The sequence below is a fragment of the Salvelinus fontinalis genome, unplaced genomic scaffold (genome assembly GCF_029448725.1).
Source record: "Salvelinus fontinalis isolate EN_2023a unplaced genomic scaffold, ASM2944872v1 scaffold_0172, whole genome shotgun sequence".
In the NCBI taxonomy this organism is placed as follows: domain Eukaryota; kingdom Metazoa; phylum Chordata; class Actinopteri; order Salmoniformes; family Salmonidae; genus Salvelinus; species Salvelinus fontinalis.
The window spans coordinates 235,001-246,983 of NW_026600381.1; the positions used below are offsets into that span (position 1 = coordinate 235,001).

The 11,983-nt window shown below is 46.2% G+C and overlaps 1 protein-coding gene across 1 annotated transcript in view; it reads left to right on the forward strand.

Annotated features, from left to right (window-relative positions):
• LOC129844095 (plexin-B2-like) overlaps positions 1-10,443 on the forward strand; it is a 220,055-nt gene extending 209,612 nt beyond the window's left edge. The window contains exons 31-38 of the mRNA XM_055912468.1: positions 1,032-1,132; positions 2,885-2,969; positions 3,247-3,398; positions 4,084-4,244; positions 7,628-7,840; positions 8,059-8,134; positions 8,243-8,317; positions 8,704-10,443. Of these exons, the coding sequence (XP_055768443.1) occupies positions 1,032-1,132; positions 2,885-2,969; positions 3,247-3,398; positions 4,084-4,244; positions 7,628-7,840; positions 8,059-8,134; positions 8,243-8,317; positions 8,704-8,808 (968 nt within the window). The 3' untranslated portion in view covers positions 8,809-10,443. The remainder of the gene's footprint in view (positions 1-1,031; positions 1,133-2,884; positions 2,970-3,246; positions 3,399-4,083; positions 4,245-7,627; positions 7,841-8,058; positions 8,135-8,242; positions 8,318-8,703) is intronic.
• Positions 10,444-11,983: the final 1,540 nt, after the last annotated feature.

Sequence of the window (11,983 nt, forward strand, 5' to 3'; positions counted from 1 at the left end):
CTTTGGTGCGAGAAGTGCAAATCAATCCCAGAACAACAGCAAAAGACCTTGTGAAGATGCTGGAGGAAACGAGTACAAAAGTATCTATATCCACAATAAAACAAGTCCTATATCGACAACCTGAAAGGCCACTCAGCAAGGAAGGAGCCACTGCTCCAAAAGCACCATAAAAAAGCCAGACTATGGTTTGCAACTGCACATGGGGACAAAGCTTGTACTTTTTTGAGAAATATCCTCTGGTCTGATGAAACAAAAATATAAATGCTTGGCCATAATGAACATCGTTATGCTAGGAGGATAAAGGGGGAGGCTTGCAAGCCGGAGAACCGTGAAGCACGGGGGTGACATCATCATGTTGTGGGGTGCTTTGCTGCACGAGGGACTGGTGCACTTCACAAAATAGATGGCATCATGAGGGAGGAAAATGATGTGGATATATTGAAGCAACTTCTCAAGACATCAGTCAGGAAGTTAAAGCTTGGTCGCAAATGGATCTTCCAAATGGACAATGACCCCAAGCATACTTCCAAAGTTGTGGCAAAATGGCTTAAGGACAACGAAGTCAAGGTATTAGTGGCCATTACAAAGCCCTGACCTCAATCCTATAGAAAATTTGTGGGTAGAACTTACACCAGCTCTGTCAGGAGGAATGGGCCAAAATTCTCCCAACTTATTGTGGGAAGCTTGTGGAAGGCTACCTGAAACATTTGACCCAAGTTAAACAATTTAAAGGCAATGCTACCAAATACTAATTGAGTGTATGTCAACTTCTGACCCACTGGGAATGTGATGAAAGAAATAAAAGCTGAAATAAATCATTCTCTCTCTTATTCTGACATTTCACATTCTTAAAATAAAGTGGGGATCTTAACTGACCTAAGACAAGGAATGTTTACTAGCATTAAATGTCAGGAATTGTGAAAAATGGAGTTTAAATGTATTTGGCTAAGGTATATGTAAACGTCCGATCTTCAACTGCACCTTTCAGTAATATGCTAATGTTTAAGGTGCACTTCCCACCCCGTCCACAGAGTGGCGGCCTGGCTCTACAGGGCAGATCCTGTCAGACATGGACCTGACATCACAGAAGGAGGGCAGGTGGAAGAGACTCAACACCCTGGCACATTACAACGTGAGTGGCTGTCTGAGGACTTCAGCCTTGTATTCGTGTTCTCTCTGAATAGCCTCTATGCGTACTGTGTAGTTAATATCTATCAGGGCTGGCTTTATTCATTAACATTGAAGTGTTTCTGGGCTTCAGAGTTCAGCATGCCAGATATTCCATTGAAATCTTGGGTTTTGCTTTTTCACAGTTTAATGGAACTATTTGAAACTCAAACTATATGTTTCTGTACTGTGTTAACTATACAGAAAGTATTCAGACCCCTTGACTTATTCTAAAATGGTTCAAATAATGACACATGAGGGAGGAGTTTGTCTTATCTGTAATGCACAGTGTTGAGATTGCCTACAATGACAACAAGCTCGGTCCGATGATGCTGTGACACACCGCACCAGACCATGACGAAACCGCAATTTGTCAGTGAAGAGCACTTTTTGCCAGTCCTGTCAGGTCCAGCGACGGTGGGTTTGTGCCCATAGGCAACGTTGTTGCCGGTGATGTTTGGTGAGGACCTGCCTTACAATAGGCCTACAGGCCCTCAGTCCAGCCTCTCTCAGCCTATTGCGGACAGTCTGAGCACTGATGGAGCGATTGTGCGTTCCTGGTGTAACTCGGGCAGTTGTTGTTGCCATCCTGTACCTGTCCCGCAGGTGTGATGTTCGGCTGTACCGATCCTGTGCAGGTGTTGTTACACGTGGTCTGCCACTGCGAGGACGATCAGCTGTCCGTCCTGTCTCCCTGTAGCGCTGTCTTAGGCGTCTCACAGTACGGACATTGCAATGTATTGCCCTGGCCACATCTGCAGTCCTCATGCCTCCTTGCAGCATGCCTAAGGCACGTTCACGCAGATGAGCAGGGACCCTGGGCATCTTTCTTTTGGTGTTTTTCAGAGTCAGTAGAAAAGCCTCTTTAGTGTCCTAAGTTTTCATAACATTGACCTTAATTGCCTACCGTTTGTAAACTGTTAGTGTCTTAGCATCCGTTCCACAGGTGCATGTTCATTAATTGTTTATGGTTCATTGAACATGCATGGGAAACAGTGTTTAAACCCTTTACAATGAAGAACTGGGAATCTATTTGGATTTTTACGAATTATCTTTGAAAGACAGGGTCCTGAAAAAGGGACGTTTACTTTTTTGCTGTGTTTATATGTGGTACTGTGTTAACTATATGTGGTACTGTGCTGTGTTAACTATATGTGGTACTGTGCTGTGTTAACTATATGTGGTACTGTGCTGTGTTAACTATATGTGGTACTGTGCTGTGTTAACTGAATGTGGTACTGTGCTGTGTTAACTGAATGTGGTACTGTGCTGTGTTAACTATATGTGGTACTGTGTTAACTATATGTGGTACTGTGTTAACTATATGTGGTACTGTGTTAACTATATGTGGTACTGTGTTAACTATATGTGGTACTGTGTTAACTATATGTGGTACTGTGTTAACTATATGTGGTACTGTGTTAACTATATGTGGTACGGTGTTAACTATATGTGGTACGGTGTTAACTATATGTGGTACGGTGTTAACTATATGTGGTACGGTGTTAACTATATGTGGTACGGTGTTAACTATATGTGGTACGGTGTTAACTATATGTGGTACGGTGTTAACTATATGTGGTACGGTGTTAACTATATGTGGTACGGTGTTAACTATATGTGGTACGGTGTTAACTATATGTGGTACGGTGTTAACTATATGTGGTACGGTGTTAACTATATGTGGTACGGTGTTAACTGGTACGGTGTGTTTCAGGTGAGAGACAATGCCACGCTGGTGCTGTCCAGAGTGCTTCACACCCATCGCCAGTTCCACCAGAACCAGGACAGCCATGAAGAAAGTGAGTCCGATTTTTATTATATCCTCAGTATGTTATCCCTAGGCACAGATCTAGGATCAGCCTACCTGTCCTCCAATCCTAACCTTAACTATCAGGGTGGGTAATGCACTACTGACCTAAGATCAGCATCTTGGAAAAACTTCTCAACTTTGGGTCGTGTTCATTATGGCCAAACATTTTGCATGAGGAAACAAAAAAGATTTAAGGTGTCCCACCCTGTTTGAGTCTGTTGTCTTCCGTTTGATGCCCACTGAACATGTCCCTGGTGTCCCTGTAGAAAACGCCCTGTTGGAAGATGACAAGGTGTTCCACCTGGTGCGGCCAGCAGACGAGCTGGATGAGGTCAAATCTAAGAGAGGAAGTTTGAAGGCCAAGGCCACGACTAAAGCCATCGCTGAGATCTACCTGACACGACTGCTCTCTGTCAAGGTTAGTCAGTATGATAACTACACTACCTACAGCTGTTATAGCACTACGTATAGCAGTTGTAATAAGGTTATAACACCTTTAGCACAGTACATAATTACTCCTACATTACTCCCACATTACTCCTACATTACTCCTACATTACTGATTTGACCCGGAACATGTAGAAGATGTAGCACTGATTGGGTGGGTGGACAGGAGACGCACTGATTGGGTGGGTGGGTGGACAGGAGACGCACTGATTGGGTGGGTGGACAGGAGACGCACTGATTGGGTGGGTGGACAGGAGACGCACTGATTGGGTGGGTGGACAGGAGACCCACTGATTGGGTGGGTGGACGGGAGACCCACTGATTGGGTGGGTGGACGGGAGACCCACTGATTGGGTGGGTGGACGGGAGACCCACTGATTGGGTGGGTGGACGGGAGACCCACTGATTGGGTGGGTGGACGGGAGACCCACTGATTGGGTGGGTGGACGGGAGACGCACTGATTGGGTGGGTGGACAGGAGACGCACTGATTGGTTGGACTTAATGTGAGCTGATGTTTTATCCGTGTCAGTCAGGTACTGTCTACTGACTAGCTGATATATGTGGTTGTCCCACCTAGCTGTCTTAAGATGAAGTCGCTGTGGATATGTCCAACTGTGTGTGTCCTAATGTGTGTGTGTCCTCGGTGTGTTGCAGGGTACTCTGCAGCAGTTTGTGGATGATTTCTTCCGCAGTGTGTTGTGTTCCGGAGCGGTGGTTCCTCCTGCTGTTAAATACTTCTTTGACTTCCTGGATGAGCAGGCTCTGAAACACGACAACGTTGAGGAGGAGACCGTCCATATTTGGAAGACCAACAGGTACACACACACACACACACACACACACACACACACACACGCATATGAACACTGTACACACGCGCGTATACACACACATGCATGCACGTAACCACACGCACAGATATGCACACTGTATACACACAATAGTTCAGTACCTCCAACCTTCTTCTACACTTGACTGCTTCTCACCATGTTGTAGTCCTAGGGTCTGACTCCACCTTACATGTTGTAGTCCTAGGGTCTGACTCCTCCTTACCGTGTTGTAGTCCTAGGGTCTGACTCCTCCTTACCGTGTTGTAGTCCTAGGGTCTGACTCCTCCTTACCATGTTGTAGTCCTAGGGTCTGACAGTCCTTACCATGTTGTAGTCCTAGGGTCTGACAGTCCTTACCGTGTTGTAGTCCTAGGGTCTGACTCCTCCTCACCATGTTGTAGTCCTAGGGTCTGACTCCTCCTTACCATGTTGTAGTCCTAGGGTCTGACTCCTCCTTACCGTGTTGTAGTCCTAGGGTCTGACTCCTCCTTACCGTGTTGTAGTCCTAGGGTCTGACTCCTCCTTACCATGTTGTAGTCCTAGGGTCTGACTCCTCCTTACCATGTTGTAGTCCTAGGGTCTGACAGTCCTTACCGTGTTGTAGTCCTAGGGTCTGACTCCTCCTCACCATGTTGTAGTCCTAGGGTCTGACTCCTCCTTACCATGTTGTAGTCCTAGGGTCTGACTCCTCCTTACCGTGTTGTAGTCCTAGGGTCTGACTCCTCCTTACCATGTTGTAGTCCTAGGGTCTGACAGTCCTTACCATGTTGTAGTCCTAGGGTCTGACAGTCCTTACCGTGTTGTAGTCCTAGGGTCTGACTCCTCCTTACCGTGTTGTAGTCCTAGGGTCTGACTCCTCCTCACCATGTTGTAGTCCTAGGGTCTGACTCCTCCTTACCATGTTGTAGTCCTAGGGTCTGACTCCTCCTTACCGTGTTGTAGTCCTAGGGTCTGACAGTCCTTACCATGTTGTAGTCCTAGGGTCTGACAGTCCTTACCGTGTTGTAGTCCTAGGGTCTGACTCCTCCTTACCGTGTTGTAGTCCTAGGGTCTGACTCCTCCTTACCATGTTGTAGTCCTAGGGTCTGACTCCTCCTTACCATGTTGTAGTCCTAGGGTCTGACTCCTCCTTACCATGTTGTAGTCCTAGGGTCTGACTCCTCCTCACCGTGTTGTAGTCCTAGGGTCTGACTCCTCCTTACCATGTTGTAGTCCTAGGGTCTGACTCCTCCTTACCGTGTTGTAGTCCTAGGGTCTGACTCCTCCTTACCATGTTGTAGTCCTAGGGTCTGACAGTCCTTACCATGTTGTAGTCCTAGGGTCTGACTCCTCCTCACCGTGTTGTAGTCCTAGGGTCTGACTCCTCCTTACCATGTTGTAGTCCTAGGGTCTGACACGTCCTTACCATGTTGTAGTCCTAGGGTCTGACTGTCCTTACCGTGTTGTAGTCCTAGGGTCTGACAGTCCTTACCATGTTGTAGTCCTAGGGTCTGACTCCTCCTTACCGTGTTGTAGTCCTAGGGTCTGACAGTCCTTACCATGTTGTAGTCCTAGGGTCTGACTCCTCCTCACCGTGTTGTAGTCCTAGGGTCTGACTCCTCCTTACCGTGTTGTAGTCCTAGGGTCTGACTCCTCCTTACCATGTTGTAGTCCTAGGGTCTGACAGTCCTTACCATGTTGTAGTCCTAGGGTCTGACAGTCCTTACCGTGTTGTAGTCCTAGGGTCTGACTCCTCCTTACCGTGTTGTAGTCCTAGGGTCTGACTCCTCCTTACCATGTTGTAGTCCTAGGGTCTGACTCCTCCTTACCATGTTGTAGTCCTAGGGTCTGACTCCTCCTTACCATGTTGTAGTCCTAGGGTCTGACTCCTCCTCACCGTGTTGTAGTCCTAGGGTCTGACTCCTCCTTACCGTGTTGTAGTCCTAGGGTCTGACTCCTCCTTACCGTGTTGTAGTCCTAGGGTCTGACTCCTCCTTACCGTGTTGTAGTCCTAGGGTCTGACTCCTCCTTACCGTGTTGTAGTCCTAGGGTCTGACTCCTCCTTACCGTGTTGTAGTCCTAGGGTCTGACTCCTCCTTACCATGTTGTAGTCCTAGGGTCTGACTCCTCCTTACCATGTTGTAGTCCTAGGGTCTGACTGTCCTAACTCCCCTGAAACCCCTGGAAGTTATCAGAGTGAATTATTGAACTCCTGTTGGTGGGAGCTATTAAATATTGATACTGCTTGTGATGTATATTGGATTGACAGGTGGGGATGAGTGGCAGAGTAAGAGCTGTAGACTGAATTCATTAGACTCTAGGGACATCTCTCTCACTATCCATCGTCTCCTCTTTCACTCACTCTCTTTCTTCCCCTGTTTCTCTCCTCTCTCCATTCTCAGTCCCTTCCTAGAAGTCTCTCTCCTGTTTCACACACTTACTAACCCTCTCTCTCTCTCTCCCTCCCTCTCCCTTTCTCTCTCTCCCTCTCTCTATCTCTCCCACCCCTCTCCCGCATATCAGCAAGAGGGGATATCAGCAAGCCAACTAGATGAGGGCTTTCAGTGAATGTGATATGTGATGCAGCTAAAAAGGCTTGATAATTATACTCCAGTATCCTTGGATAATGTTCCCCAGGCCTGGTCTCCAGTCAACAAGAGGTTTGTAGGGGTTAGAGCAGGTGTGAAGCTGAGCTGGCAAGAGGGGACGGAGAGGAAAGAGACTGAGATAGAGGTAGAGAACAGAACGTAAGACCTTGAGAGTGAGCATCCAGCAAACAAATATAAATTCTTAAAGAGGCTGTAGCTCGGTGTACCCCGAGGTTACCTGGAGGATAAGACTCACACACTCTCTCTCACAGACACACACACACACAAAGACACACACACAAAGACACACACACACACACACACACACACACACACACACACACACACACACACACACACACACACACACACACACACACACAAAGACAGACCGTAGAGTCATTAGGAATTGACTGGACCGAGGCTGATTCAGAGGTAGATGGAGATCAGATGCAGACTCATCCAGTCAGCGTTTTAATAACACAGCACTAGTCCTTCTGTAAGGAGGAGGGTCACACCACTGTAACAGGATCTCTTTTTGGACTGAGGCTGATTTATTAGGCTTTATTCAGCCTTACTCACACCTGTTGAGTTGTGCTTTCCTGGGTTGAGAGAAGATGTCTGGGTTTGAGTGACTCAGTTTGTCTGTGAGGCAGAAGGAAAAGGGATCTGTTATCTTGTTAAATTAGATGGGACGGAGTTGGCTTTTAGTATGGATAGCCTGCAACGGTTTCACCTTGCTCTCATGCTGGGTTGCTCTGTGCGGTGTGGTATGTATACTAATGTGTTCTCTATCCCCAGCCTGCCCATGCGTTTCTGGGTGAACATCCTGAAGAACCCTCACTTCATCTTTGACGTGCACGTGACGGAGGTGGTGGACGCGTCGCTGTCCGTCATCGCTCAGACCTTCATGGACGCCTGCACCAAGACGGAACACAAACTGACCCGGGAATCTCCCAGCAACAAGCTGCTCTATGCAAAGGAGATCTCCACCTATAAGAAGATGGTGGACGAGTGAGTTCTCTCATATTCATCCCTTTTCATGATTGACTGCCTATCAAATGAGCCGATACTGCAGTACTCATGGCCGACATAGAGAATAGGTTGCAGTCAGAACACACCAGAAGTACTACTGTCTCTTCTAGTGCATCAGAAACAACACAGGGGATAGGTTGGTAGGACCTGGCAGCCAGTCAGACATCTCATCTCTCTATCATTCTGTCTCTCCTCAGTTACTACAAGGGAATCAAGCAGATGGTTCCAGTCAGTGACCAGGACATGAACACACACCTGGCTGAGGTGTCCAGGGTACGTACACGTGACCTCACATCTGTTTGTGCTTGTGTGTGGGCAGTCTTCTATTGCATCATCAGAATACAACAATAAGGTTCATCCTTCCTTCTTTGTGCTCTCCAGGAACACACAGACACGCTGAATACCCAGGCGGCCTTGCACCAGCTCTACCAGTATGCCAGCAAATACTATGACGGGGTAAAAACCTTAGGACTCACTTCCTTGTTTGGTGGTTTGAAGGCCCTATCCACTTGGTTAAGATCCTTAGGACTCACTTCCTTGTTTGGTGGTTTGAAGTCCCTATCCACTTGGTTAAGAACCTTAGGACTCACTTCCTTGTTTGGTGGTTTGAAGTCCCTATCCACTTGGTTAAGAACCTTAGGACTCACTTCCTTGTTTGAAGGCGCTATCCACTTGGTTGACTACCTCTGCATTGTCTCTACGTCCTGTAGGAAATTAGACAAATTGATGTCACTTGCTGTTGTAGGAAAATCTGTTCACGACTGTCTCTTCTGTCCTCTCTCATCTCCCTCCCTCCCTCCCTCCCTCCCTCCCTCCCTCCCTCCCTCCCTCCCTCCCTCCAGATCATCCAGTCTTTAGATGAGGACCCAGCCGCCCAGAGTAAACAGCTGACTCTGCGGCTGCAGCAGATAGCCGCCGCCCTCGAGAACAAAGTCACCGACCTTTAACCTCTGACCCCTAGAGAAAGGGGGAGGAGCTATGGGACCACTCTGTAGACCAAGATGAGGGAGACCGGAGACTGAGGCAGACTTCAGACTATTACAGTATCAACCATGAAGAGTTACACATATCTCTTCCCCCTAGAGACATGAGAAACTGTGGGAAACTATTGCGTTTTGGCGAAAATACTTGTGAAGGAGCAGAGCTACTGGACCAAAGTTGGACAGGATGATCCCTAATCATCAGTCTCCCTCTCTCTCTCTGACTCTATGGATCCTATATTCTGAATGAGCAAGGCCCTTCAGTACAGTCCCTGAGTGGGCTAGCAGACTGTAAACCCAGCCTACGGTATAGTCCCTGAGTGGGCTAGCAGACTGTAAACCCAGCCTACGGAGGATATACAGTATACCACCACTGACCAACCATAGCAACTATACCTGTCAGTCCCATGATATACAACCTGGTGTTGATGACTTACAGCTTGTACAGGTAATCAGATGTTTAATGTGCTCCAGAGTAGACCAGAGTTAGGAGAGTGGTGTTGTATGTAAATATATTTTTATGGCACAGGCTTTATGCAAAAGACGCTTTACATACCAAGATGAAATTATTTTTTAAAAGGATGGATGGGCGAAACTAAGTTTGTTAATTTGTGTTTTTAAAAAGTTTCTAGAAGCGAAGAAGCAGGGTGTTCCATGATGTCATATCCTGTGTTTAATCGATTGGTTGCTTACTGTGTAATCTGCATTGCCATTGGCTAGTTCTGACTGGTTAATCACTTTGTTTTTGTCATGATTTGTATTTGTCGTTGATGTATTTTTGATTTGGGTTCTCCGTGTAGTGCATTATGCAGGGGAATAGGATCCTGCAGCCTTGAACCACTTCACATGATGACCGTGTCACTATTCCGGGTCAGCGCTCCCCTATACAGTAGTAAAACAAGCCAAACGGACTCAGAGATGAAGCACATTCATACTGTACCAGAGACATCAATGTCTCCCTGAAACTAACTGGTGGACCAAGTTAGAGCTCTCACACACGTTAGGCTTTGGCTCGACTAAGTGCCAATACACAGTGGACCTGAAGATCCTCTCATTTTTATACAAGAAATCATCATTTGCTTTCATTTTTCCATCTTGGGTGCAGAAATAGTACGTATGTGGATAGATGAATCAGGGCTCTGTTAATCTGACATGTAACCACTTTAGCTCAATGCTAATAATATAGAATGTTGCTGGTATGTGTTATGCCATAATTGTTTTTCTGTGTAATTTTTTGAAACAGTTTATTTCAAAATGGCTCTTATTGTCATTGTAGACCATTGACTGTGTGTGAAACATGAAACTAGATATTGAAAAGAGAAATGCTAAAATGATCATTTCATATGTATATAATTGAATGGTACTTTTGTAAATCATTGAGCTGTGAACCACCATGACTTGTGGAGGTTGTCTACAGTACCGGTACTGCTTTCTCTAGTGATCCCTGTCACAGCTGTCAATTCTTCTGAAACCAGATGGATTTCAAACGTCATCCTTAAATCATTTGCCAAATAGTTTTCACATCGTCATCAGCTCGTTTCTTTTATCTGCTATGCAACTGCTTCATTTTGAATCACTTCTCAAATATATTTTAATACTAAACCAACGTGTTGATGTTGTCATGTTGAAGCGTTTTGGTTGGTAGATGAATAGAATGTCTCTATGGTACATGATGTGATGCTGCATATATCCTCACACATTGACCTGGTGATTTATTTAAGGTGCGTCCCAAATGTTCCTGATATAGTGCGCTACCTTTGACCAGGGCCAGCGGGGCCCCCCAAAAAAGTGCACTATAACGGCAATAGTGGTATTTGGGGCACTGCCTAAGTTCATCTGAGCAATGTTAGGTTGCTCCTTACTGTGTTCACCACTCGTAGGGTCAAATGGGGACACTTGTGCAACTCTCTGATAAATATTAATGTGTCTTTTGAATTGAAATTCGAGTCTTTCCTCAACTACAGGATTAGTCTCAGTTCATCTGAGGATGCTGGGTTCTCCTTGCTTGCCAGCTATATGGATGAATGAGGACCAATCCTAAAATGGGATATGACTAAGCACCTAACTCAGACACTTGGATGAATGAGGACTAATCCTAATATAGGATATGACTTAGCACCTAACTCAGACACTTGCACAACTCTGTCATGAATATTAACAGGAATTGAGAGGGAATTGTGAATGTCTTCCCTCAGGTTGTGATTGGTCTCAGAACCCCTCTGTTACCATAGCAGGTGGCTATGACTGAGAATACGTCTCAAACGGCACCCTATTCCCTATAGGGCCCTGGTAACAAAAAAAGTAGTGCCCTATATAGGGAATAGGGTGCCTAGGGGTAGATGGCATCAGCAGACTGTCTGGTGTTGCTATGGTTGCCAGTCACATACCCAGTCTCTGCCCACTCTAGAGGACCCACACCAGCCAGACAGACGGACACAGCAGGGGAACTCCTTTGATCTCTAATTACAATCAGACTGCACAAGTCATCACTGACTGACTAATTTATGCATTCTCTTTTTTCATTTTCTTTGTCACTTTCTCTCTTGTTCTTCATGGTTCTTTCTCACTCTTCTCCTCTTATGTATGTCCCTCTCTCATTCTCTCTCCTTTCGTTCTCTCTCCTCTCTCTCCTCTCTCGTTCTCCCACATCTCTCTCCTCTCTCGTTCTTCCACATCTCTCGTTCTCTCTCTCCTCTCTCGTTCTCTCTCGTCTCTCCCCTCTCCCCTCTCGTTCTCTCCCCTCTCTCCCCTCTCGTTATCTCCCCTCTCGTTATCTCCCCTCTCTCCCCTCTCGTTCTCTCTCCTCTCTCTCCTCTCTCTCCTCTCTCGTTCTCTCTCGTTCTCTCTCGTTCTCTCTCCTCTCTCGTTCTCTCTCTTCTCGTTCTCTCCTCTCTCCTCTCTCATTCTCTCTCGTTCTCTCTCTATTCTCTTGTTCTCTCTCTCCTCTCTCGTTCTCTCTCCTCTCTTGTTCTCTCTCTCCCATGCTGACAGTCTATTGCAGAGCTTTCATTATCTTAATGAATAGAGAATTGTTGGTAATAATAATAAATGTAGTGATGATTGGAGGAGTAAAGAGAAGACATTATTTGATTTATTATCAGAGATTTAGGGTGTCCCTCAAATGGTACCCTGTTCCCTACAT